The sequence below is a fragment of the Manis javanica genome, chromosome Y (assembly GCF_040802235.1).
Source record: "Manis javanica isolate MJ-LG chromosome Y, MJ_LKY, whole genome shotgun sequence".
NCBI lineage: Eukaryota > Metazoa > Chordata > Mammalia > Pholidota > Manidae > Manis > Manis javanica.
The window spans coordinates 5,909,810-5,936,939 of record NC_133175.1 but is presented as its reverse complement, the minus strand read 5'-3'; the positions used below and the strand labels follow the sequence as shown (position 1 = coordinate 5,936,939).

The window sequence follows — 27,130 nt, the reverse complement described above, 5'->3', positions numbered from 1 at the left end:
TTAGATTATTCATTTGGGATTGTTCTTCCTTCTTTAAATATGCTTGGATTGCTATATATTTTCCTCTTAAGACTGCTTTTTCTGCATCACATAAAAGTTGGGGCTTTGTGTTATTGTTGTCATTTGTTTCCATATATTACTGGATCTCCATTTTAATTTGGTCATTGATCCATTGATTATTTAGGAGCATGTTGTTAAGCCTCCCTGTGTTTGTGAACCTTTTTGTTTTCTTTGTACAGTTTATTTCTAGCTTTATACCTTGGTCGACTGTAAAGTTGGTTGGTAGGATTTCAGTCTTTTGGAATTTACTGAGGCTCTTTTTGGGGCCTAGTATGTAGTCTATTCTGGAGAATGTTCTTTGTGCACTTGAGAAGATTGTGTATCCTATTGCTTTTGGGTGTAGAGTTTTATGGATGTCTATTAGGTCCATCTGTTCTAGTGTGTTGTTCAGTGCCTCTGTGTCCTTATTTATTTTCTGTCTTGTGGATCTCTCCTTTGGAGTGAGCAGCATGTTAAAGTCTCCTAAAATGAATGTATTGCATTCTATTTCCTCCTTCAATTCTGTTAGTATTTGTTTCACGTATATTGGTGCTCCTGTGTTGGGTGCATATATATTTATAATGGTTATATCCTCTTGTTGGACTGACACCTTTATGATTATGTAGTTTCCTTCTTTATCTCTTTTTACTTTCTTTGTTTTGAAGTCTATTTTGTCTGATACTAGTATTGCAACACATGCTTTTTTCTACCTGTTGTTTGCATGAAATATATTTTTCCATACCTTGACTTTTAATGTGTGCATGACTTTTGGTTTGAGGTGAGTCTCTTGTAAGCAGCATATAGATGGGTTTTGCTTTTTCATCCATTCTATTCCTCTGTGTCTTTTGATCGGTGCATTCAGTCCATTTACATTTAGGGTGATTATTAAAAGATATGTACTTATTGCCATTGCAGGCTTTAGATTCCTGGTTACCAAAGGTTCAAGGTTAGCTTCTTTACTACCTTACTGTCTAACTTAACTCGCTTATTGAGTTGTTATAAACACAGCTGATGATTATTTCTCTCCCTTATTATTCCTCCTCCTCTATTCCTCATTTGTTGGGTGTTTTGTTCTGTGTTCTTTTTAGGAGTGCTCCCATCTAGTGCAGTCCCTCTGAGATACCCTGTAGAGGTGGTTTGTGGGAGGCAAATTCCGTCAACTTTTGCTTCTCTGGGAATTGTTTAATCCCTCCTTCATATTTAAACGATAATCGTGCTGGATACAGTATCCTTGGTTCAAGGCCCTTCTGTTTCATTGCATTAAATATATCATGCCATTCTCTTCTGGCCTGTAGGGTTTCTGTTGAGAAGTCTGATGATAGCCTGATGGGTTTTCCTTTGTAGGTGACTTTTTTTTTTATCACTCTGGCTGCTTTTAATACTCTATCTTTGAACTTGATCTTTGCCAATTTAATTATTATGTGTCTTGGTGTTGTCCTCTTTGTGTTCCTTTCTGTTGGGATTTCTTTGTGCTTCCATAGTCGGAGCAACTATTTCCTCCCCCAGTTTGGGGAAGTTTTCAGCAATTATTTCTTCAAAGACACTTTCTATACCTTTTTATCTCTTCTTTTTCTTCTGGTAACCTTATAAAGTGGATATTGTTCCTTTTGGATTGGGTACACTGTTCTATTAATATTATTTCATTCCTGGAGATCATTTTATCTCTCTGTGCATCAGCTTCTATGCATTACTGTTCTCTGGTTTCTATTCCATCAATGGCCTCTTGCGTCTTATCCATTCTGCTCATAAATCCTTCCAGAGATTGTTTCACTTCTGTAATCTCCCTCTAGACGTCATCCCTTAACTCTTGTGTATTTCTCTGCAGCTCCTTCAGCATGTTTATGACTTTTATTTTGATTTTTTTTTCAGAAAGACTGGCTAGGTCTGTCTCCTTCTCAGGGGTTGTGATTTTGGTCTGTATCAAATTCTTCTGCCTTGTCATGGTGATAGAGATAGTTCTCGGAGATGGCACAAGTGATGGCTGGGATGTTGGTTTGTGGCCTTCGCTCCTGGGAGAACAGTGACCTATAGAAGCTTGTGCTGGGCAGCTGTGCACAGATGGGGCTTCTGATTCTTGCCCAGCCACTATGGAGTTTAGCTCCACAGTTGCTGTGGGTGTGGCCTGCCTCAGCCTCTGCTCCAATATGGCAGATCCACTTTGGAGGGGAAATGGCCGGGAGGCTGTTTATCTCTGTGAGGGGCCTCTGAGCTGCCCTGCTGGCCAAGGGATTAGAGTGCCCAGAGTTCTCCAGGATTTCCAGCTGCCGGGCTACATGTCCTTGGATGCTTCTGTCCAGCTGTGGGTCCTTGTTCCTTTAAGACTTTCAAAAAGCACTCTCTTTTCTTTGTCACAGGGGTGCCAGCTGTGCGGACCCACTCACAGTTCTTACTGTCCTGTTTCACTAGTTTACAGCACCCCACGCACACACTGTGTCTGCGCTCTGTTGCAGATGGCGAGGGCTGGCTATTTAGCAGTCCTGGGCTCCTTCTCCCTCCCCGCTCCAACTCCTCTCCTCCCACCGGTAGCTGGGGTGAGGGGCGCTTGGGTCCCACTGGGCCACGGCTTGTATCTTACCCACTTCACGAGGTGCTGGGTTCTCACGGGTGTGGATGTCGTCTGGCTGTTGTCCTGTGTCTTCTGGTCTCTTAGGAAGAGTTGTATTTGTTGTATTTTCAAAAATAGATGTGGTTTTGGGAGGAGATTTCCACTGCTCTGCTCACGCTGCCATCCTGGCTCCCTTCCCCTTTGTTGGCAATTTTAATCAGCTGAGTGATACTCATCTTGACAAAGCCTTCAACTTTTTGGAGTTTTTGTCTGATGTCTGGGGTGGCGTGAGCTATGAATGAGGTGTTGACCATTTATTGGCTCCCTGGTGACTCAGGATTGAAGGTGGTGTAGATATTATAAGCTTCACACAGTCTTTCATAATAGTCCGCAGGAGACTCTCCTGGTTGTTGAGTGACTGAAGAAACTTTGGTCATGTTCATAGGCATTTTGGACCTGGTTTCTATCCCTTGGAGGAGGGCATCCTGATATCAGAAGATCTGGTGCTGTCCCTCAGGGGTGGTGAAGTTCCACTCAGGGTGTTCCTTGGGGACAGCAATTTCAGCCCATGAACTCTGATCAAGGACCCCGGCTGCCTTCTCTCTTCTGTTGTGAATTGGGTGCAGAGAAGCTGTTGACAGTTTTTTTTATTTTGGTCAATGGGTTTGGAAGAGGAATTTCATGAGATCAACCAGGGCTTATGGCTTTTCTGATGGGATGTCAGTTGTGGAGAAGGCTTGGTAGTAATACATGGACTGCCTAGGCTGGGTGGTCCCATATTTATTACATCTTTCAGGCTTCCGTGTCTCTTACACTGGCATCTGAAGGGCTCCTGCTCCTGGCTGTGGGTGTAGTGTGGCTGCTGGTCTGGGACAGTGTAGGTTCACTGGTTCTAGAGTTGGCAGGGAAGCCGATGGCAGCAGGGTATCCGGGACCAGGGTCTGGGTGCTGTTGGCCTTAGGGTTGCATAAGGTAGGGGCAATATTAGCTCTTCCTCTGGGTCTCCTCTGGGTCACCAGCAAGAATCTTCAAATGGCTCAGGCTTCTATTGATTCTTTGTAGCCTTCTTTGTTGAGGTGACTGAGACCCTACCTTGTCCCTGCCTGTTGCAAGTGAATTGCACCCAAGGGGGAAGGGTCTGGGAAACTTCTAACCAGGAGTTAATATATGGGACCTGGTCAGGATGACCTGGATCTCCAGTGATGACCCACTGGAACTGGCAGACTGTTGGGACATCTAGGGCCCATTCTGAAGGCCATCCTACACTAAAGGCGGGCCATTTAGATTTACACAGGGTTTTTAACCTTCTGAGAGTTAATTTTATTCTGCAGTTTCTTAAAAAATATCCCTTCCTCAAATTCTTGATGATGGTGTCAAGAATTATGGGTTTGCTGTGCCCTGACCCCTGACGTGTCCATGTAACTGTGTTGTGACAATGGACAAAAGAGGAGTGCCTCCTCTAGAGAGGAGACCAGTCAGGCACCTGTCTGTTTGTGCTCCTTTGAGAGACTTTGATCAGCCTTGACTAAGGTGCACCTGTATAAGTCCCCGGCCAGGTCAGCTGAAGCTGAGTCACCATTATGTCATGGTAGCCAACCGTGAATATGGTGAAGGGCCCACTCAGATTCTGTAGTGCAGGCTGTGGAATCACAGATTCAGAGAAGACTGAATGGCTTCAGCGGCCCTGCGCACTCACTCACACACTCAGACTAGAGTTTAAACTCACCCCCACCCCCGGGAATGTCTACCTGTGAGACTTCTAAGAAGTCTCTGGAAGGTGATAAGGCTTATCTTCCACCCCAAAAGGTGGGAACTGGCTGGGTCAGGGCCCCTGGGACCTTACCTGATTCAACATTGGAACCAGGTCCTCACCTCCCAAGCCTCCTTGAGTCTGAAGGGAACAGTGGAGCGAGGCCAGCCCGGAACAATCTGGCTGGAGACTGATGAAACATCAGGCAGGGCGCATCTTCTCCATTGTTATCTCCTGTTCCATCACCGCCCTGCCGTTGCCCCAAACCAATGGTAACAAAGGGTCAGCACGGTTGGGATTCCCGATCAGGGAACCTAATGTCACGGAAAAACTTGGAAAAACCTGGACTGGATCGCTGACCAAAGAACCAAGCAGCACTCAGAGGTCTTGGAGTGTTGAGGCTTTAATTTTATTTACACCAGCAGGCTCAGAGGGGAGTAATCTCCCAAGGTCTGGGCCCCTAACAAAGGCAAGGGGAGCAATATATATCTTTCTCCTTCCTTATCTGCAACATTTCTAAGTGCACAGCAAGTAAGCAGTGGGGAGCAAGTTTAGGGAGTGAGCTTAGGAGGGAATGCATGGCAGAGCAGGAATTAAAGGAGTGTTGGATTGTTTTTGCTGAGAAGCAGAAGGGCGCCACCTGGACTAGATTGCTGTCCTTGTATATTTTTCCCTATCAGAAGAACAGTCTTCAACAAGTCCATGGCTTGGGAAGAAAAGAAGGGTAGGACAGGGGACTGTTCCATATTAAAAGCAAATTAAGATCTTCCACAGGACTCAACCTGGAGTCTTATGCAGTCTTAGAATCCAGTGACCAATCTGTGAGAAATATGGAGGACCCTGGTGAAATACACCAAGAACATGCAGTCAGCAAGGTCAGGCTGTGGGAAATTCTTCAGGTCGAATATGGATTCTTCAACAGATAAATTGTCAGGAAGAGAAAGGGATGGAGGGGTGTCCTGTAGATTAAAACAGACTTAACTCTTCAAAAATGCCAAGGTCATAAAAGACAAGGGAAGACCAGGAAACCATTACAGATTGGAAGAAACTAAGGAGACATGATGATTGAGTACAGTATGGGAACTGAAAGAATCCTGGAACAGAAACGGGACATTAGTAGGAAAAAAACCAGTGCAATTCAAATAAAGTCTGGGGTTAGGTTAACAGTAATGTAGCAGTATTGGCTTCTTAGTTGTGATGACTGTATCATAGTTCCATAAGATGTTAATATAGGGGAAGCTAGATGAAGGGTGTGGGAAACTTTCCATATTATCTTTGCAAATTTCCCATAAATCTGAAAGTCTTCCAGAATAAAAAGTTTAAAAAAGAGACAATTTAAGGGACATATCCATTTTTTAATCGGCAAGACTAAACCATAGCCATTAGGGAAGTTTGTGTAATAAATAAAACCATAGAAATACTACGAAAAGACTCTAAATGTCAGGATGAGGGGGTTGTGATTGGAATGGGTGCATGAGAGGCTTCTAGTGTAGGTGAAAAAGTTCTATTTCCTGACCTAGTGACACCTGAAAGGCCACTGTCTTATAATAATTCATTGAGCCATACATTTGTTTTTAGGTGGTTCTCTGTACCTAGGTTTTATTTTACAATGAAAACTTAAAGACAGAGAGAGAGACTGAAGAGACATAAGGTCCAAAAATAATCAGTGTACTTTCTTTGGATCCTGATTCATATTAACCAAGTATAAAAAGATATTTGAATATGGAGTGAATATTAGGTATTATTAGAGAATTATGAAATTTCTTAAGGGTGACAGTTGGCATTGTTATGGAAGAAAATATCCATATTTTTGTAGAGACATGTTGTGAAGTATTTAGGGATGAAATCACATTATGTCTTAGAATTGCTTTGAGATTTTCCAAGGAAAAAAGAAGAGTGGGGAGACAGATGAAACAAGTATGGCAAAATGTTAATAGCTGTAGAACATGAACACAAACTATGAGTGCAAATTTGAAGTTTTGTTGCATTCTCTAGTTTTACATATGCTTAGAAATGTTTATAATAGAAAGTTAAAAAGGGGACATTTCCCCAAACCAGGATGCCTCAGGACAATAGTTTGTCTCAATATAGACCTACCCTTGGGCACCCCCCACCCCACAGACCCCAGAGCTCCCTTCCCACCAGTCTTCTCCCCGAGGTCACAACCCCTATAATCTCAGAGTGCTCTGTGAGAAATGTTTCCTTTCAATGGCTCTCTGAGTCACTAAGACTGGATAGCATTCCTCCATTCTGGTGTCCTAATAATGCCAGGAAAGAGACTCAAAGGGCAAATAAGCAAGGCTTGGGTTCAGACCTAACGGGGCAGTCCTTAGTGCTCCAGAGCCTTCTGCCTGCAGTGGGGGATGTGTGTGGGGCAGAACAAGGAGGAAAGGCGGCAAGTGAAACTTTGTGGTAGTCATATGCTCTCACTACCGAGTGAGCTTCCAGAGGTGGAGGCACCACTGGTTTGGAACACTGCTCTGGAATCTTCACCTCCTTCACTCTTGGGTATCATTCCTTGTTTCAAGAAACCTAAGCACTTACAGAGTCTGATGCTTATACATTGGCCCTTGATCTACCTTGTCACAGGTGAGTACTGATCCGAATGTGTGTGGTGAGAAGCCAGAGTCAGGGGTCATGGCCAGATCAGAGGTAATTTGTATGCTTATGGAAAGTCTCATCTCTGGTTTTTTATTATCTCAGATGGTAGTACAGAGGAAAGCCAAGCAGTCTTGGGTTCTGTGAGTGCCTGGAGGAGGGAGAGATAGAGCCCCAGAGAACAGTGAGGCCAGACATGAGGGGCACAACAGGGTCATGATGGATATGAGTACATGTAGATAATTTCAGTCACTTCCTAGCCCTCCTATCACTACCTGTAAAAGGGAAATGAGGCCCAGAGATATGATCATGATCATAAGGAAGCATGGGAAGTGGGACAGAGGAAGCATTAGCATTACAGACTTAGAGAAGTATAGCCTGTGCTTGTACCAAAGAGTTTTCCATTCTGGCAGGGGTAGGTGGTAACAGGGGAGGAGACAGAGATGATGGAGGGAATGGTGAATGGGAAAGAGGATGAGAATGGTGGATGGGAAATAGTAGAGGGGTGCAGATGCTGCGCGGGCAGGATGTGGGGAGACATGGATAGCTCATGGGCCAGAGAGAGTGGGCTGCCAGTGTAACAAACATTCAATCATGATGGATAGGAAGGGACACAGGAGGCCAGATGGAAAAGAGGGTGGACGAATGGGCACAGGGGGGATAATTGATGGAAGGCAGAAGTCAAGCAGACAGGGATGTCAGGTAAGCAGAGAAATAGGGCTGGTGTGTGGTAGAAGCTAGAGAAAAGATTTGAAGGACAAGTGGTCATGGATTGGCAGGAGCTAGGTTGTACAGAAGGCCAGGGCTTGTGTAGCCTAGAGAGCTCTTAATGGGGCCAGCAGTACATGGCCACGGTCTGCCAGCAACCCGAATCTGGTAGGACCTACTCCCTCATCAGTTTGGATCTTGCAGCCATTTGTCATTTTTCTACTGTTTACACCCTGTGGCCTCTACCAGCCCTTTACTTTGCCCGGTTTTCCTGGACTGGAAGACCCCAGAGCAAGGTAAGACTCATGGACCTAGACAGAAAAGGGCCTAAGAATGTTTCATCTTAACCTGTGACCAGGGAGTCCCACTCACTATGCCATAGGCTCCTCATCCAAATTTCCAGAGCCATGGGAGCTGGGCCAGCCAGAACCATCCAAGGTTGCTTTCTTTCCAGCAGAGCCATGTTCCCTCCATGGTGTTAGGGAAGCTCCAGGGTAAGCAGGATGGGGAGGTGGTGGTGGCACACACCCTCCCTTCCTGATACTTCTGTGTCAGGTGGTAGATATTCAGCCTGGGTACAGAACTGGAGTGTATGGACCCACATCAGAGACTATTTCCGCATTACAGTAAGTGTCTCTTCCCCAGCATCCCTCATGGTTCCCCAAACACTAGGCATTTACTGGGTTGTCCAGAAATAAAATGAGCATTCCAGAGAAGTTGCAGTGCAGGCAGGCATATTTCAGGATCCCATATTGCTACCAGGCCGTTGTGCTACCTGTGAAGATACTTTGGATGCCTTCAGCGTTACCTACCAGATGATGCAGGCTGAGACACAAATACAGTACGGGTCCACTTAACAAATTTTGATTGAAAGTGAGTAGGATTCCATCTTCTGCCATTAGGGAGCCCACATATACTGGGAGGATTGAAGAGTATGCACTTATGGTTTGGTACAAGGTATACAATTAGTTCAGATGAGAGGTAAGGAAAGGCTTTAGAGATATGGTGACCTCTAAGTTGGGTTTTCAAAGTTCAATAAAATTACTTAGGCAGGCACTAGAAAGGGTTGGTAAGGAGAAATACCAGGGAGCAGTTCTAGAAATGTACTGCTATGCAGATCCTCTGGGCTTACAGTCTCCGTCCATCAGCATAGTAAGATGCTATAGAAGCACTATTTATCTTTTCTGTGTTGTACTGCCTTCCACCTGGCCCCCCCTCATTATGTCTGCTAATCATAATGCCCCTCTTTCCCCCTTATCCATCCCTTCCCACCCATCCTCCCCAGTCCCTTTCCCTTTGGTAACCATTAGTCCATTCTTGGGTTCTGTGAGTCTGCTGCTCTTTTGTTCCTTCAGTTTTTTTCTTTGTTCTTATGCTCCACATATGAGCAAAATCATTTGATACTTGTCTTTTTCCACCTGGCTTATTTCACTGAGCATAATACCTCCAGCTCCATCCATGTTGTTGCAAATGGTAGGATTTGTTATCTTCTCATGGCTGAATAATATTCCATTGCATATATGTACCTCATCTTCTTTATCTGTTCGTCTACTGATGGAGACACTTAGGTTGCTTCCATTTCTTCGCCATTGTAAATAGTGCTGTGATAAACATAGGGGTGCATATGTCTTTTTAAAACTGGGCTCCTGTATTCTTAGGGTAAATTGCTAAGAGTGGAATTCCAGGGTCAAATGGTATTTTCTATTCTGATTTTTTTGAGGAACTTCCATACTGCTTTCCACAATGGTTGAACTAATTTACATCCCCACCAGCAGTGTAGGAGGGTACCCCTTTCTCCACATCTTTGCCAACATTTGTTGTTTGTCTTTTGAATGGTGGCCCTCCTCACTGGTGTGAGGTGATATCTATTTATGGTTCTAATTTGCATTTCTCTGATGATCGCAATGTGGAGCATCTTTTCATGTGTCTGTTGGCCATCTGAATTTCTTCTTTGGAGAAGTGTCTGTTCAGATTCTGTGCCCATTTTTTAATTGAATTATTTGCTTGTTTGTTGAGGTGCATGAGCTCTTTATATATTTTGGATGTCAACCCTTTAAGGGATCTGTCATTTGTTAATATAATCTCCCATACTGTAGGATACCATTTTGTTCTTTTGAGGCGTCGTTTGCTGTAAAGAAGCTTTTCAGCTTGATATAGTCCCACTTGTTCATTTTTGCCTTTGTTTCCCTTGCCCCAGGAGGTATGTTCATTAACAAGTTGCTCATGTTTATTTCCAAGAGATTTTTGCCTGTTTTTTTCTAAGGGTTTTATGGTTTCATGACTTACATTCAGGTCTTTGATCCATTTCGAATTCACTTTTGTGTATGGGATCAGACAATGATCCAGTTTCATTCTCTTACATGTAGCTGTCCAGTTTTACCAACACCAGCTGTTGACGAGCCTGCCATTTCCCCATTGTATATTCATGGCTCCTTTATCTTATATTAATTGTCCGTATATGTTTGGGTTAATATCTGGACTCTTTTTTCTGTTCCACAGGTCTGTGGGTCTGTTCTTGTGCCATACCAAATTGTCTTGATTACTATGGCTTTGTAGCAGAGCTTGAAGTTGGCAAGTGAAATCCCTCCTGCTTTATTCTTCCTTCTCAGGATTGCTTTGACTATTTGGGATCTTTTGTCATTCCACAGACTAATATCTTGATCCCCTGAGTCCCACTTATGGTCTGTCTACTGAGAAGCTCTGCTGTGGAGGATACCCTAATCCCTGCAGTGTCTTCAACCTTGCTTTCTCATGCGGCTCATTTTACCATGTGTGGCATTTCTCTCCATAGCTGCAGATCCTGAAGACCAAGGACCTGTCACCTGAGCACAACTACATCATGGGGTTCACCCTCATGGCCTCTTGATCTTCGGTGCCTTCTGAAACTTCTGTACTGAGGCCACAGGCTTTTCAAAAACCTTCCCAGGCATCATGTCCCACTTGTCCACATGTCCTGGTTTTTCAGGATCCCCTTTGTTAGAGACTATCTCATGGCCAAAGGTGCTACCAATCATACTTAGTGGAGCTTCCAGCCTATTTCTCTGCTTGGAGATGCACCTTTTTAAGCCCCATCTCTACCCCTCAACCCCCCTCCCCATCATTATAGCATAGTAGTTAAAAACCTCATCTATACCCCAGAGCCCCCCTCCCCACCACTGGAGCCCCCTCCTCACCATTACAGCATGGCAGTTAAAAGTCCCATCTCTACGCCTGAGCCCCAGTCCCCAGCATTATGACATAGTACTTAAAAGCATATGTTCCATAGCTAACCTGCCTGCCTTTGAATCCTGGCTCTGCCACTTACAGTGTGGTCTGGGGCAAGCTACTGAGCCTCTATTGGTCTCAAAGTGGTGCTGTTGATAATAGTGTGACCTCAGAGGTGGTGTGATAACTAAATGAAACAATACAAGTAAAGCATTCAATATAGTGCCTACCACAGAGTATGTGCTCTGTGAATAATAGCTGCTGCTATTAATAGTAACAGAGGAAAAGGAAAAGGGTAGAATTATAGCTGAATTCAGACAGTTATCTCACTGGAAACCTTCCTACTGTATTGCAACCCGGACCCTCCTGTAAAATGGAGATATTGCCTCAAAGTAAAACGTGTTGTGTCTATCCACAGCCTTCTCTTCTCCACACCCTTTGTCCCATCCCACTGACTCTCCCCCTGGGGTGCATGGGAGCAGAGGGCATTCAATTCAGTGAGGAGTAGAGCAGAGAGTGTTCCCTTCCAACCACTTCCCTCTCTCCTGATCATTCTGCTCCTCTCTCTGCTCCTTGATCCTTTTCCGGTGTGTGCTCCATGAGTCAGGCAGCCATCAACTACCTGCTAAACCATGGCACTGGCAACTTCGTGGGCACTGTCATGGGAGGGGTGGGAGAGGCCCTGTAAAGTGTGCCCAGTGTCACCACCATCCTCCTCCACAAGTGCAAGGGGTTTGTTTGCACACCCCTCTGGCACAGGTAGGCCTTCCAGCCAAGGTGGGGTGGGTGGCCTCTGAGCAGCATGACCTCGTAAGCAATGCCAAGATAAATCAGGCATGAGTCTTGCCATCATAGAACTTACTAGTGAGTAGGGGAGATGGCCATAGAATTTCAAAAAGCTTTAGGTCATCCACTCATCCTGGGTTGGCTGAACCAGTTCTCAGGAAGCCAAACCAGAAGTCGGGATTCATTATCGAGAGGTTTGGCTAGTGCTCCCCTACTATACAGATGACACTCACATTGTCTCTATCAACATCAGCATCTCAATCTGCTTGTTAAAGGGAAGGGAAGTGTAATGTACTCAGTACATTATGCTGAGTATGCGCATAGGATCTGGAGTCAGTGACCTGACTTAAAATCCTGGCTTCAGGGCTTACTGTACACTCTGGGACAGCTTACTTAATTATTTCGAGCTTTGGTATTTTCATCTTCTTGATGTGGCTACTAATAATTGTATCTACTCCATAGGATTATCATGGGATTTAAGTGAATTAATCCACATGAAACACCTACCATGTCCTGGTACACAGTAAGTGACAGATACATGTTAGCCATTCTGACTTAAGGTAAAGAGGAGGTAAAGAGCAAGAGCCCCAGGCTGGAGCTGGGGGTGGGGTGGGCATCAGGTCAGCAGGCCAGCTCATTGGACACAGGAACAGTTGTCCTACTGTAGACTCAGAGAAAAGGGAAGTATTTCTTCCAACGACCTTGCCTCAGTGGCCTGTTCATCAGTTCGGAGCATAATGTAGGAGAGAGAGACTGAGCTGAGAGGAAGGAGTCCAGGATTCTAGTCCAGATCGTGCCACTCACTGACTACCAGAGTGACCTTCCCCCTTTGGAACCTGGGATTCCGTATCTGTAAGATTAAAAAAAACTAACCCTCCACTGTGTCCTCTACTCTGTCTCCCGTGAGGAACCAGTAAGGGAACATGCCAGAGTGCTAAGAGGTTGTTATTAGCAATGCACAAAGACTTGTACAAGAGAGACTGTGCTCTCGTTTCTCTCACAGGAAGACTTCAGTAGCTTGATTCTCTTCCTAGGGCACCATCAGGGTGGATTCCTGTGGTCTGTGAGAGGAAAACTTCATTCTGCTCTAATCCAAGGCCCAAGGACAGAATATCTTATGCATAGTCCCTGTGAGTGAGGGGAAATCATATAAACATGTATCTGCACACTTACTGTCATTTGTGTGCTTCCTCCTAGTGGAAACAGAGTCAGGTATTCCCTTCCAGGACACCTCTTTGAAGCTTTTTATATGTGATTTGAGTCTCTGGAGATCTCTGCCCAAACTTCTCTTCCTTCCCTGTACCCCCATAACCTGTGATCCTGTCTCGGAGATAATGTTCTCACCAGCCTTGGAAATTTCAGGACACCAGACATTAAATATGGGAACCCTGTTTAGCACAAGAAGAAATACTTTATGCCACAGGGGTTGTATGGTATATGGGAGTCTGGCCAGGAACAAACCTTCCTGGGTTCCTGGGTGGTTCTCAGCCTAGGCAGTGTTTGGGAAATAAGTTTGGGTTTTCCCACAGGGCTCATCTGGTCCCCACCTTCACTTTTGTAGAAACTGAGGTGTATGATCAGGTGCTGTTCCATAAGGACAGCAGGATGTACAAGTTCCAATGCCTCTAAGACATTATCTTCGGCTATTTTTGTGTCTTCTATAGACGAGGCTTCTACCAAGGCTGCAGTGGGCTCCTGCCTTACCCACTGCCTATCATTACTGTGGGTGAGTGCTGCTTTCAGCCCAAGGCCACGAGCCCTCACCACCCCACCCCACCAAAGAAGAGCCAAGCAGTGGGAGAAAAGCTGGGAGCTGACTTGGGATGTGAGAGGATTAGGCCCAGGGAAGGAGAAGGTTAAAGGAAGAGAAGATTCTAACACTTGCCCTTCTCTTTTTCCATCTCTCTTGGCAGTTGGGGAGCCTCTGACACTGCCCAAAATTTAAAATCTGAGCCTAGAGATGGTAGACAAATACCACACACTCTATACAGATGCCCTGCACAAACTGGTTGACCAGCATAAGATATACTATGGCCACTCAGAGCCCCAAAAGCTGCTTTTCCAGTGACTCAAGGGGCAGTGCATCCAAGGGCAGGCACCTTGGAGGGGAGATTGCTTTGCTACTTGCTGACCCAAAGGTGGAGCGAGGATGATGAGGGTGGGCTCTGTGGGGCAGGAGAGGGCACAGGAACTCCTGTCTTGCCATGAAGCCCTTGCAGTGGCTGTCCCTGGAGAGCTTCACTTAGTCATTCCTCAGCGGGGGCATCCTGAGGCCCCTTAGGCCCAGCCACTGCTCTTTGTCCCACTCCCCATGGCTTTCTTCTCTGAGCCCAAACCCCCAGGTCCCAAGGACTCAAGCTATAGCCAAGTGGCCTGAACAGCCACCACTATGGTTGTTGTTTTGTCTTACTGCCATTTTTTAATTGAGATGTGTTTTGTATACCATAAATTTAACCTGTTAGAAGTGTGATATTCAAAAGACACGCATAAAAACACAGCAAAAGAGCAAAAGGTAAAAGACCATTTCGAAACTCACACAACTCAGTAGCAGAAAAACAAAAAACAATAAAACCCCAAATCACAAATAGTGTGATTTAAATTAACTGAATAGTATATTCAGAGTCATGCACTACTACCACTATCTAATTTCAGAACATTTTTCAGCACCCCCAAAAAGAAATCCAGTGCACATTAGCAGTCACTCCCTATTCCTCCGCCTCCCCCAGCCTCTGGCAACCACTCATCTACTATCTGACTCTACAGATTTGCCATTTCTGGACATTTAATATAAATGGAGTCATAGAATATGTGGTCTTTTATGACTGGCTTCTTTCTCTTACCTTAGTATTTTCAAGGTTGGCCCAAGGTTGTAGCATATATCAATACTTCACTTCTTTTTATGGTTGAATAACATTTCATTGTACTTAATATACCACATCCTTTTATCCATTCACCACCAGATAGACTTTTGGGTTGGCTATTATGAATAATGCTGCTATAAACACCCACGTGAAAGTTTTTGTGTGGTAATGTTCTATGTCCAGATGTAAAGCTTAGCTTATGTCCACTCCATTAAGCTAACAAACATGCCTTTTGGATAGATCAAAGGCATCATACTCAGGATTACTTTCAGCTGGAAAAGGCATTTCACATAGGTCACTTTGTCTTCATGATGGTCCTCTAATGCCATAATCCCAAAGTATTTGCTAGCATCCTGAGAGCCTACTATGGGAAATCCACTTTATATGCATATTTTAAATCCTTACTAAGTTCTATTTAAAAGTTTTTCTTTAAAGCTGTATTCTGAGAATTTTAAAAGAGTAAATAAAAATGCAGATGGATCTTCCTTCAGAAGGTAATCTAAAAAAGACATACTTAAAAACACAGCAAAGGGCCAAAAGTTAACACCATTTAGAAACTCATACAATTCAGTAGCAAAATATTTAAAAAACAGTGATACTTTGATTTAAAAATGGGTGGAGAACCTGAGTAGATGTTTTTTTTCAAAGAAGACATACAGATGGCCAGCAGACACATGAAAAGATGCTCCACATCACTAATCATGAGGGAAACAAATCAAAACCACAGTGAGATACCACCTCACCCCTGTTAGAATGGCTGTCATCAAAAAGACTGGAGGTAAGTGTTGGTGAGGATGCAGAGAAAGGGAACCTTCCTGTACTGTTGGTGGGAATGGAAATTGGTGCAGCCACTGTGGAAAACAGTATGGAGGTTCCTCGAAAATGTTAGAAGTATAATTATCACATGACTGAGCAATCCCACATCTGGGTATACATATCCAAAGGAAAGGAAATTATCTTAAGGAGATGTCTGCACCCCCATGTTCATTGCAGCATTATTCACAATAGCCAAGACATGGAAACAACCTAAGTGTCCATTGACAGATGCATGGATAAAGATGCGGTGGTGGTGTGGAATATTATTCAGCCATAAAAAGAAGGAAATCCAAATCCTGCCATTTGGGACAACATGGAGGGACCTTGAGGGCCTTATCCTAAGTGAAATAACTCACAGGAAAATGACAAAAGCTGATTTCACATATACTTAGAATCTAAAGAAAGAAAAGCCAAACTGATAAAAGCAGAGTATAGAAGGGTGGTTGTCAGATGCTGGGGAATGGAGAAATGGGGAGATGTTGGTCAAAGCATACAAACTTCCAGTTGTAAGATGAATATTTTATGGGGGTCTAAAGTACAGTATGATGAATATAATTAACAATAATGTATTATAAACTTGAATATTGCCAAGAGAATAGACCTTAAATGTTCTCACTACCCCCCCCACACACACATACACACACAAATGGCAGCTATGTGAGGTGATGGATGTGTGAGCTGATCTTATTGTGGCCATCATTTTGCAGTATATGTGTATGTCAGTTCATCATGGCATACACCTTACATTTACACAATACTGCATGTCAGTTATATTTCAATAAAAGGTAAGAAAATGTGGGGGAAAGACCATTTAGATTAGCCTTTTTTTCCTTTTCTTAACCTTAAATATTGGGTTGTGGTGGAGTCCCACCCTCTTTTCTCACTTCACACTGTTTCAGGTCTGAAATATCTACTTCTACCCCAGATTTCCCTCATAAGTAAGTTCCCCCAAAACCAATATATACAACTTGAACATCAACATACCCAATACCAGGTGAACCATCTTCCCCGACCCAACTCCATGTTTTGGCATCAAATCCTTTCAATTTTACCACCTTAGTATTAATACAACCTGTCCTCCTCTCTCCTTCTCCACGGTCTCAACATAGTCAAAGCCCTTACCAACAGTCCTAGACTATTGCCACTCCCTCTAGGAAAGCCCTGCCTAATCAATCTACTCATCACACTGCTGCCAAGGTGCTCTTACTAAAGCTGAAGTCTTACTTGTTAGTCATCTGTTTAAAGTCCTTTATTGCTCCCACAATGCTTTTACCAGTGTCTTAAATTATGCTCTGGGTACTGTGAATGCTCTGGGTAGTGAGAACATGTTGATGTTCAAGTTGTATATATTGGTTTTGAGGGAACTTACTTATGAGGGATGCTAATGAATGTTGCATAGTAATCAATAATGGTTCTGTCACTAAATAACTGTGAGAGATGCTGGATTAAACAAAATTAGATGTATTTATTGAAATATTTTCAGTGCCTTTACTATACTAATGGACATTGTGACTATCCAAGAAGTATTTAGCATTTCCTGAACTTCTCTGACAATGGAACACTTGTTTCGAATAACATCAATTACCATCTCATGGTACATTTTAAGTTCCTCTAAATACAGTGTTGGAAATGCTGGTCTACAGGATAAAGTTCATACTCCTTAGCACAGCCAAGAAGCTTGCTGGTAATATAGGGAAAGTGGTTGATTTTATTTGGGAGCCTATCAGATTGGAAGAAGCCTCTTACCAAGGGGTTAATTGGGTGGGTTGAAACCTCAAAGAGGGTGACCAGAAGGTGACTGAATAAAAGGGGAACTGGAAAATCGTTCTCACCTGTTTGGGTTGTCCAGGAAGAGGAAACAACAGGAAATGAGAGCAGAACTTTTCCAGAAGAGCCTCAAGGGCACACATGGGAATAAGGCTATACCTGTAAGAGTAAAAGAAGAGATGGATTGCAATTCAAGCCTTCACTTTCTTGTCAGTATCAGCCACTTGCTTTCTCTCAAAAATTCATTCCTTAGGCTATCAGTCAAGGAGTTCAATGCCTCCCCACACCTAATAGTCGGTTGGTCCATCATGAAGGCCAACAAAGGACCTTCACACTCTGGCCCCTATTAACTTCTGATCACCCACTCTCACAGTCTAAAGTAATATGCTGGACTATTTCATGTTTCCTGAACATTTGTACATTTCTTTGCCTTCGTACATGTTCTCTCTACTTCGTAAAGTCTAGTCATCTTTTAAGCCCACATCAAATATCACCTTCTCAGTGAAGCCTTCACTCAGCAGAATTAATAACCCCAACCTCCATTCTCCCATAGCCTTTTGTTGGCTCTACTATGGTACTTGACATATTATATTACAGCATAATTATTTGCTCTTAGGCAAGTCTCTTCCCACTAATTTGAAAGCTTTTGAGAATAGAAACTATGTTTCACTTGTCACAGCATCCCCAATGTCTAAAACAGTGCCTGGCACGTAAGAGCCACCTAATACATATTTCCAGGAAGGAAAGAAAGGGCTTCACAGGAGATTTCATAGAAAAAAGTCATCAAAGACATAAATTCAGGGCACATCCGTTAGAAGTATGCTGTACAATGCAAGTCTAATAAGGTAAATAAGATAGCAGAGAAGTACAGAAAAGAACAACTGAAAAAAGAAGTTTGAGGGAAAAGTTAAACATAGACTATCCAAGTAAATTATCCATATAAAAGAGATTTTTGGAATTTACAGTTTTACTATAGCTTCAACAATTTGCAAGTAAGCTTCCAGCCATGAAACTCATGAGCACAGAGGCTATGAGTGTGTAGGTCATCTCTGTGTCCTTATCCCTTGGCCCAGTGCCTGACTCACATGGGTGCTTAAGAAACAATTGTTGAATGAATGAATTCAGAAGGTACATGGGCAAATTAGAATTCTGCTAAAACAAATGACAGCTAGTGAATGAACTGAACTGGATCAAATGTAACCTGGTTTTGTTACTCTCCACTCATGGTCAGCGCCATGAAGGGTATGAAGGAGAAACTTTATATTTTCAGTTATATCTTTATGGCATTTATGGATGAAAAATATGGTCTCAGAATACATGCTTTGGGTTGTATTCCTCATACATCAAGGATCTGCTGTATAATGTGATTGGTGATCTCAACACTCTGCTATCAGAATATGACAAATCAAATAAACAAAAATCTATTTTTAAAAAGTATGGAGCCAAGTAATACAATAAATCATGTAGACCAAACTGTCAAATGATAATAACTTACTCAGCAGGACAAGGAATTATGCTTTCTTTTCAAATGCGCATGTATCACTCAGAACTATTATCCATGTACTTGAATTCAAAAATGCTCTTAGTAAGAAAAAAGACAAAGATTCTACATACTGTAGTCACAGGACACAGTAAACTTAGAAATAAATAATAAATGTGGAATTAGAGTTCCCAGTTGAGTAGGAATTAAAAATCATCTCCTGACAACAGGTTCAGAAAAGAAATTTAGAGACAAAAACAGAATATATTGGGGGATACAAGCAAATGTAAATACAGCATATACAAATGGATGGAAATATAATATGATCCTGGAGCATCTTGAAGCATCAGGAAGCAATGAAGTTCTCCAAAAACAAAAGGTTGGGAGCATGTCAAAGGGACACAGAAGCAACCTGAAAAAGCTTTCAGTGAGCAAACCTGTGACAGTTTGACCAAGATAATGTTTATTGGATTATCATCCAAGGTATAAAATAAATGTACATGATCTCTTACTGATATAAATAAATGATTGAATGGATGAATAAATGGTGACAAAGGGACAAATCTTCCTTACAGCAAAACTACAAAAAATGTATGTAGATACTCTCCCCTCCAGGAAGTGGAGCTTAATTCCCCCTCCACCTCCAAGTGTGGGCTAAACTTAGCAACTCAATGCCAAAGGATAGAGTGTGGTAGGTGAAAATATAAACTTGACAGTGGAGGAACCAGGCAAAGACAGACTACAGCAAGCAATCGAGGTCAACATCACAAGCAGTAAGTCATGTTGATATCCTGTGATGAGAAGAGCATGTCACTTCTGTGGAATTCCTCTCCAAACCCATAAACCCAATCTAATTGTGAGAAAAACATCAAAAAAGCCAAAATCGAGGAACAGTTTACAGATTTCCTAACCAATCCTCCTCAAAATCAAGGTCATGGAAACAAGGAAAGACTAAGAAACTATCAGATCAAAGAACATCACAGACCATGATGACTAAATGCAATGTGGTATCTTGGATGGGATCCTGGAACAACAACAAAAAAGGATGTTAGTGGAACAACTGGTGAAATACAAATAAAGTATGGATGGAATTCAATTAATAAGAATGTACCAATGTCAATTTATTAATTTTGGCAAATGTACCATGATCACATAAGATGTTAACATTAGGGGAAATTGAGTGAGGGGTATATGTGAACTCTGTATTGTCTTGACAGTTTTTCTGTAAATGTAAAATTATTCCAAAATAAACAGTTTATTTATAAAAATGTATGAGTTGCTGCCAAGAACAATACTGAGAAAAATTTATTTTAATATTTTTATTAATAAGAACAGAGAGTAATTAGTTATATGTCTACCTTAAAAGCTTTAAAAGTGAAAGGAGAGTTCACTAATTAATTGGAATATATATATATATACAGTTGACCCTTAAACAACGTGGGTTTGAACTGAGCAGGTCCATTTAATATGTGTATTTTTTTTCAATGGATGTATTGGAAAAGTGTTTGGAGATTTGTGACAATTTGAAAAAACATTTTCTTTTCTCTAGTGTATGTTATTATAATAATAAAGTATATAATACATATAACATACAGAATATGTGTTCATTGACAATGTTATTGGTAAGGCTTCTCGTCAACAGTAGGCTATTAGTAGTTAAAATTTGGGGATGTCAAAAGTTACACATGGATTTTCAACTGTGCAGAAGGCTGACACCCCTAACCTCCACATCTTCAAGAGTCAACTCTAAAATGAATCTCAGCTGTGTGTGTATAAAAATGAAAAATAAAGTATATATTATATAAATACATATAACAATAGTTATACATAAACATGTAAGTGAAACCCCAAGTAGATTCACAGAATTTGGTCAATGAACACTGTATTAGTCTGTTCAAGTTATAACAAAATGTCACAAACTGGGTGGCTTACACAACTGAAATTTACTTCACCATATTTCTGGAGCCTGGGAAGCCTGGGAAGATAAAGGTGCTGGCAAATTCAGCTCCTGGTAAGGGCTCTCTTCCTGGATTGTAGACAGTTGCCTTCTCACTGTGTCCTCATATGGACTTTCTTTGGTATGCGTGAGAACTCTCACTTGCTCACTGTCTGGTATCCCTTCTTGTAAGGACACTGTCCTATTGCAACAGGGCTCCACCCTGATGATCTCATTTAACCTTAATGACTTCCTTCAAGGCCCCATCTCCAAACACAACCACACTGGGTTAGGGCTTCAACAGATGTATGTTGTGGGGACACAAACATTTAATCCCTAACAGATTCCATGGCATAAGACCACTTTCAGAATTAAGAAAAAGTCCATGTCATTATCCAGATTCTAACAACATTTCAACCAATAGAGTTTGCTCTGTCAGCAAAATGAGGGAAACTATCTAAATGTGCTTCAATAGGGAAGAGGCTAAATAAATAAAAGGCTAAGTACATGTAGCAATGGAATACTACATTGCTATTAAAAGTGGCATTGAAGAATTATTATTTTTGACAGGAAAAATATTAACTAATAAGTCATCAAGTGAAAAACAGTTTGCAAAACCATATACATAGAATTATCTAATTTTTATTAAAATAGTGTATGTGTGTACAGAGAGACAGACAGACAGAGGGATAGAAGCAACTGACATCCAGAAGCTGGCATGGCACTCACAGCTATGCCATGCTATTCTTTTATTAGGAGATTGAGAAATCTCACAGAATATCAACTTCAGATTAGATTACTATGACATCATGATAAATGAAACCAAACAAGGTCATTTCATAATTTTGTCTATACATACAGACAAAATAAGGTCACTGTGCCACCCACAAAATACCTAACATCTACTCTCACAAACGAAATAAATGACTGCTACTTTAAACAACTACAATTTTACTCTCCGCTTCATATATGATTCATTGAGATACACAGTTGTAGAATTAAATTCCCCCTTACTTTTTGACAACAACCATCCAATCTAGAGTGAGCCCCCACCAACAAACCCCATATCCAATGATAGTTTCTTTCTAATACCTTCTTACTGAAACACTCCATGGTTCCCCACGATGTGTTCTCCTTCACAGTAATGAATCACAAATTCAGTCTGTTCTACTACAGATATGTTTGCATGCTTGTGGCCATTCATGTATCTTCTTTTTGTATCTGTTCACATCTTCTGCCTGTTTTGGGGTGTTATTTGTGTTTTTTATTACTGAGTTTCACTAGAAGTTCCTCATATATCTTAGATACCAGTCCTTTATTAGATAAATGTTTTGTGACTATTTTCTTTCAGTCGGTGGCTTGTCTATTCATGTTTTTAATGGAATCTTTTGATGAGCAAATTTTTTGTGTTTAGAATACAAATTTATTGTATTTTATTGTTTAGAATAGTTGTAGATTTACTGAAAAATTGAGCAGATAGTACAAAGAGTCCTATATACCCTATGACCAATTTCCCCTCTTATTAACATCTTCTATTAGTATATTTGTTAATTAACTGAACCAATGTTGAAACATTATTATTAACTAAAGTCCATCCTTTATTCAGGTTTCCTTAGGTTATACCTAATGTCTCTATTTCCTCTTCCAGGATCCCCTCCAGGACACCTCAGTACGTTTAATCATCATGTCTCCTTGGGCTCCTCTGAGCTCAGATAACTTCTCAGACTTTCCTTGTTTTTAATGGCCTTGACAGTTTTTATAGAGTGCTCATCTGGTATATTGTAGGATGCTCTCGACTGGAATTTTTCTGGTGGTTTTCTGTGATTATGCTGGGGTTATAGATTTCAGGAAGCCCACAGAGTTTAAATGCCATTCTCATCTCGCCGTATCAGGGGGCCAGACTAGCAACATGGCTTATCATTGTTCAGGTAACCTTTGGTCACCTGGCTGAGGTGGTGTTTGTCAGGTGTCTCCACTGTAAAGTTACTCTTTTTTCCCATTCTCATTCTATACTCTTTGAAAAGAAGTATATATTATATGCAGAGCTCACACTTAAGGAAGTTAAGCTTCCCCTCCTTGAGGGTGGAGTACCCATATAAATCATTTGGAATTCTTCTGTACTAGAGATTCATTTGTAGCAATTTAAAAAGTTTTTTGATGAAGTCTAATTTATCAATTTTTTTGTTTGGTTATTGTTTTCTGGGTCTGAAGAAAACTGCCTATCCCATGGGGTTCTTCTTACTTGTCTGTGTTTTCTGATCCTTCTGTAATTAAAATGCATTGTTTTTGCAATAATGAAAAACAAGTTTTAAAAAGTTAGATGATAAAAATAACCCAGAAGTTTTCAGATGTGGGTTTTTTCATCCTGTTTTTTGAATTGTATTACTAAGTCATTTTTAGACAATTATGCCAGCTCCATTGGTTTGGCAATGCCATCATAAATTAAAAATGAAAAATACCAAAATTTGAAAGCAAAGATGTTTAAAGATTCATCAAAAAGGTAGCAAAAACTATTCTGGTGCACCAAAAGTACCAGTATGTGAAGAATCAGGAAGAAATTGCTTTTGAATCCATTGTTGACTGTTCCATCTTTCTGTTTTCTTCTCTCCTGGCAGGCTGGTCCCTGCCTACTCTGGGGATGAATCTTCTTTGACAACTTAGGGCCCTGATAGGTCTTCCTGGACACCTTAAATACTCACTCATTCATCGACTTCATTCCGCAATATTTATTGATCACTGTGATGTGCTAGACACTGGGGGGAAATAAGTCAGACACCTGCCCTGTTCTTGAGAACCTCAGTGTACTGGATGAATATTCAAATGCAGTTGACAGTTATTAATGCTGACTTACTATGTAGCAAGCATTCTTACATGCAGACTGTATAAAGCTTTGCACATGAAAGAGAAGTGATGATGTCAGGCTGACACTGAGTACAAGACAACTGGAGGAATTTAAATTTAAATTTAAAATTAAGATTCATTAGGCTCTTGGTTTTCCAAAAAGTTGCTTAAGTCCATAACAAATGTGACAAGTGATTATATACTGTTACTCTTGCTTTTGTAACTCTGAGTTTCAGAATAAGTTCTTGAAATGCACCTCAGGAAAAATAAAGAAAGAAAAGTTCCTTGGTCAGTAAGTTTGGTAGCTATAACATATAGAACCCCTTCATCTTAGAAATTCACAGTGGGCTTGGGATAAATCCTGTAGTAAAGAAATTTTGCTTAACATTGTTTAATCCAACTCCTTAAAAACTTAGTAACAACTATTACTCTCCTGAAAGAACTGTTTTGGAAACTGCATTGGAGAAATGAATAAAGCCAAAACCTTGTAAAAGCAAACTAGCTTAAATCCTCAAAGAACCAAAACAATGGCTACCCCCTGGAAGGGAATCCAGCAAGACTCAGAATGAGTAAAAATGAATGTGTTATTCAGGTTGGAGGTTATTGGTATAGTAAAGGTAATGAGGGCTTACAAAGAGCAGTAAGTGAGAAGTACACAAAGTGAGCAGGTGCCAGCAGCACGATATCCCCCAAGAGGGCATTAGTTAGTTTTTCTGTTGAGATTTCCAAGTACATCCAGTTTCTCCTCCCCATCAGTTCATCCAAGAGAACATCTAGGGCTTCAAAGTGTGGTACAAAATTTACAGCAATAACCAGGCAGCCCCAAGAAGGAATTCATCTTCCTCTTTCTCTTGGAGAGTTCTCACATTTTAATAATTTACAGTTTGACTCATGGAGGGATAATTATTCTTCTTCCTACTTTGTGACCTAAATACATAAGCTCTGGCTATTAAACATACACCAAGGTGCTCTCATAGACAGACTCACTCTTTGGTTGTATTCAAGTATATTTGCATTTCCTATACTGGAAATCTCAGCTCTGTAGGTTGTGGCACGTGACCCATTCAGTGGGTTAATCTGAAATTTTTGGAGAGAGGTAGAGGCACCTAGTAACTCAAAGGGAAGAAAGAGTATAAATGCATGTAAACAGATCTTGATTACAAAGGCATTTGAGATTGGCCCCTTTAGTTAATGGCATTGGCTAATATGTTTCATATGCATCGATGCAGTTTGGCGGTGAAAGGGAAGAAAGGACACAAACTCCACAGTTCAAGCAGGGTTATTGCTAAACATGAGAGGGACCTCTCTGTTCTGGTGAGTAGAACAAAGGAAAAACGGGCCTCTAACAGGTCAAGAGGCTTTTAATGGCCAGGGTTTTTGGTGGGCTTTTTGAGGGGAGGGGTCAGGGGAAAGGTGGGCTTGTGGCTTGCTGATGTGTCCTCTGGAAGATGCTTGTAGCCTAAAAGATGACACCTAGGCCTCTCTGAGATGGTGGGTGGGCTTATTCGAGAAGTGGTGCTCAGGTCCAGAGCTTAGCTCTCTAGATTTGCAGGGCTTTACCACAATCTAAAATACTTAAAGCTGAGATTGGGATCCTCATTTTATAGATGATGAAATTGTGGCTCAGAGAATCCAAGTGACTCATATAAGTGACATACCTGAGCCCCACTTTCATAACCAGGGCTCAAACGTGGGTCTTCTGATTTTCAGTCCTATGCTCTTCCCTTTCTATCACAGTAACTCAAGAGGTTTACAGAGCAAATGGTAAACAAATATACATAAAGAGCTAAATAATAATTCAAGATAACAGTACAGTTTACCCTTGAACAACTTGGGTTTAAACTGCATAGGTGCACTTATTCACAGTTTTTTTTTCATTATATATACTGTAAAATTTTTGGAGATTTGTGACAATTTGAAAAAAATTTTCTTTTCTCTAGCTCACTTTATTGTAGAGTACAGTACATAATATATATATAACATACTTAACATGTTGTAACTGTCTATGTTATTGGTAAAGCTTGTGGTCAACAGTAGGCTATTCGTAGTTAAGTTCTGGGAGAGTTAAAAGTTATACATAGATTTTTCAGCTGCACAAGGGTTGGTGCCCCCAAACCCCGAGTTGTTCAAAGGTCAACTGTATAAGTAATATCAAAAGAAAGTAAAAGTGCCAAATGACTGATATAGACAATAATTACTGTAGACTGATAGGACAGGGAAGATCACTCTGGGTAAGAGTCAGCAGAGAAGAGGAAGTGAGACTTAAGCCTGGTCTAGAAAACTAGGTAGGAAAAGGTCAGTGGGAGAAGGAAGAGGGCCTTCTAGTGTGGTGAGAAAGTGCAATTCTTATTTGGAAAGAGAAAGAGGAGATCAAATTAGCTAGAGAGATTTATATTGGGGAAGAATAGAAAATAAGAATGAAAAGGCTCTCCTGAGTTTCTGACTAAAGGATTTCATGTTGTCCTGTAGACAACAGGGAACCCTAAAAGAGTTTTGAAAAAGAAAGAGTGAAAATAGTGTTTGGGTCAATTAATCTGGCAATATGCATTATATGAGATGCATTTGTGTGAGGAAAGACTGAAGTTAAGGAAAACCAGTCAGGGGACTGAGGCAGTCAGTCAGAGATAAGGTGACAACAGCCAGTATTAGAATGATAGTGCTGGGACCATAAAGGAAGGCCAATCGTAATTGACATGAGGAAGAAAGAAATTTCAGAATCCCATGAAATAGGAGCGAGATGAGTCAAAATTGCCTGAGAATTTTCAAGTCTAAGTGACTTGAGGAAAGAAGATTCCATTAACAGAAATGAGCAAGGCACCTACGGCAATTAGTTTGGAGTGTCTGGTTTTTGACATCTTGGGTGAGAAGTAACAATGGAATACCCAAGTGAAACTGTCCAGGGGGCAACTGAAGATACAAAGGTAAAGCTTGGGAGAAAGGATAGGACTAACGTGGAGTTGGCCTTGTATAATGGAAGGAACTCTGGAAGTCACGGGACCTGGGGCCTTTGCCCTTCTCTGCCACTAACTTAAGAAGTCAAGGGCAAGTCACATCACTGGACCTTTTTTCTCTACTGTGAAATAAGTTGATGCCAAGGCCTTGGAAGATTCGGGGTACTCTCAAGGAGTCAACTAAATTGTATTCATGTGCATATATGTTATCTTCAAGAAAAAAATAAAACAGTCAGGTCAGGGGAAGGGATTAAAGAATCCCTAAATACTATGATTATGACAGATCTTAGAACTTAGTTCACCTAGGGAGTAAAAGCGAAAAGGAAGCCAGCAAAGAGAGAGGAAGTAGTAAGAGACATAAAAGTAGGAGAGAAAGTTAAACACAAGTGGACAAAATAAGAAACAAAATTTAAAATATTACAATAAGTGGAAGAAATATTTAAATCAAATATGACAAAGGGTTTAAAATATTACAATGAATGGAAGAAATATTTAAATCAAATATGACAAAGGGTTAATATGCATGTTAAGTAAAGACATTTGATGCATAGGAACACCAGTAAGATGCCAAATGGAGAAAGATACGAATAGACAATTGACCCTGAGGAAATGCAAATAGTTAACATATAGAAAAGTGTCCAGTCCCATGAGTAATCAAAGAAAAATTAACAAATTAGTGTTTAAGCCATCGAAAATTTTTTTTTACAAAGTTCAATGCTAGAGCTGCAAAAGGAACTGGAACACTCATGTATCATTGTGGTGTTAAAAATATTTGCAATCCTTTTGGGAACCAAGAGGCATAAAAATGTTTCTGCTCTTTGATCTGGTTATCCCACTCCTGGGAATTT

General features: G+C 41.3%; 1 protein-coding gene across 1 annotated transcript; it reads left to right on the top strand.

The window, feature by feature from the left end:
• Positions 1 to 766: 766 nt before the first annotated feature.
• Positions 767 to 14,131, top strand: AWAT1 (acyl-CoA wax alcohol acyltransferase 1). Its single transcript, XM_073228267.1, is given in 12 exon segments — positions 767 to 6,916; positions 7,736 to 7,742; positions 7,831 to 7,872; positions 7,875 to 7,907; positions 7,910 to 7,936; positions 8,196 to 8,266; positions 10,438 to 10,483; positions 10,486 to 10,587; positions 10,590 to 10,639; positions 11,431 to 11,603; positions 13,160 to 13,356; positions 13,544 to 14,131. Coding segments are annotated over 12 exon segments (1,122 nt in total). The 5' UTR covers positions 767 to 6,697; the 3' UTR covers positions 13,699 to 14,131.
• The last annotated feature ends 12,999 nt before the right edge of the window (positions 14,132 to 27,130 follow it).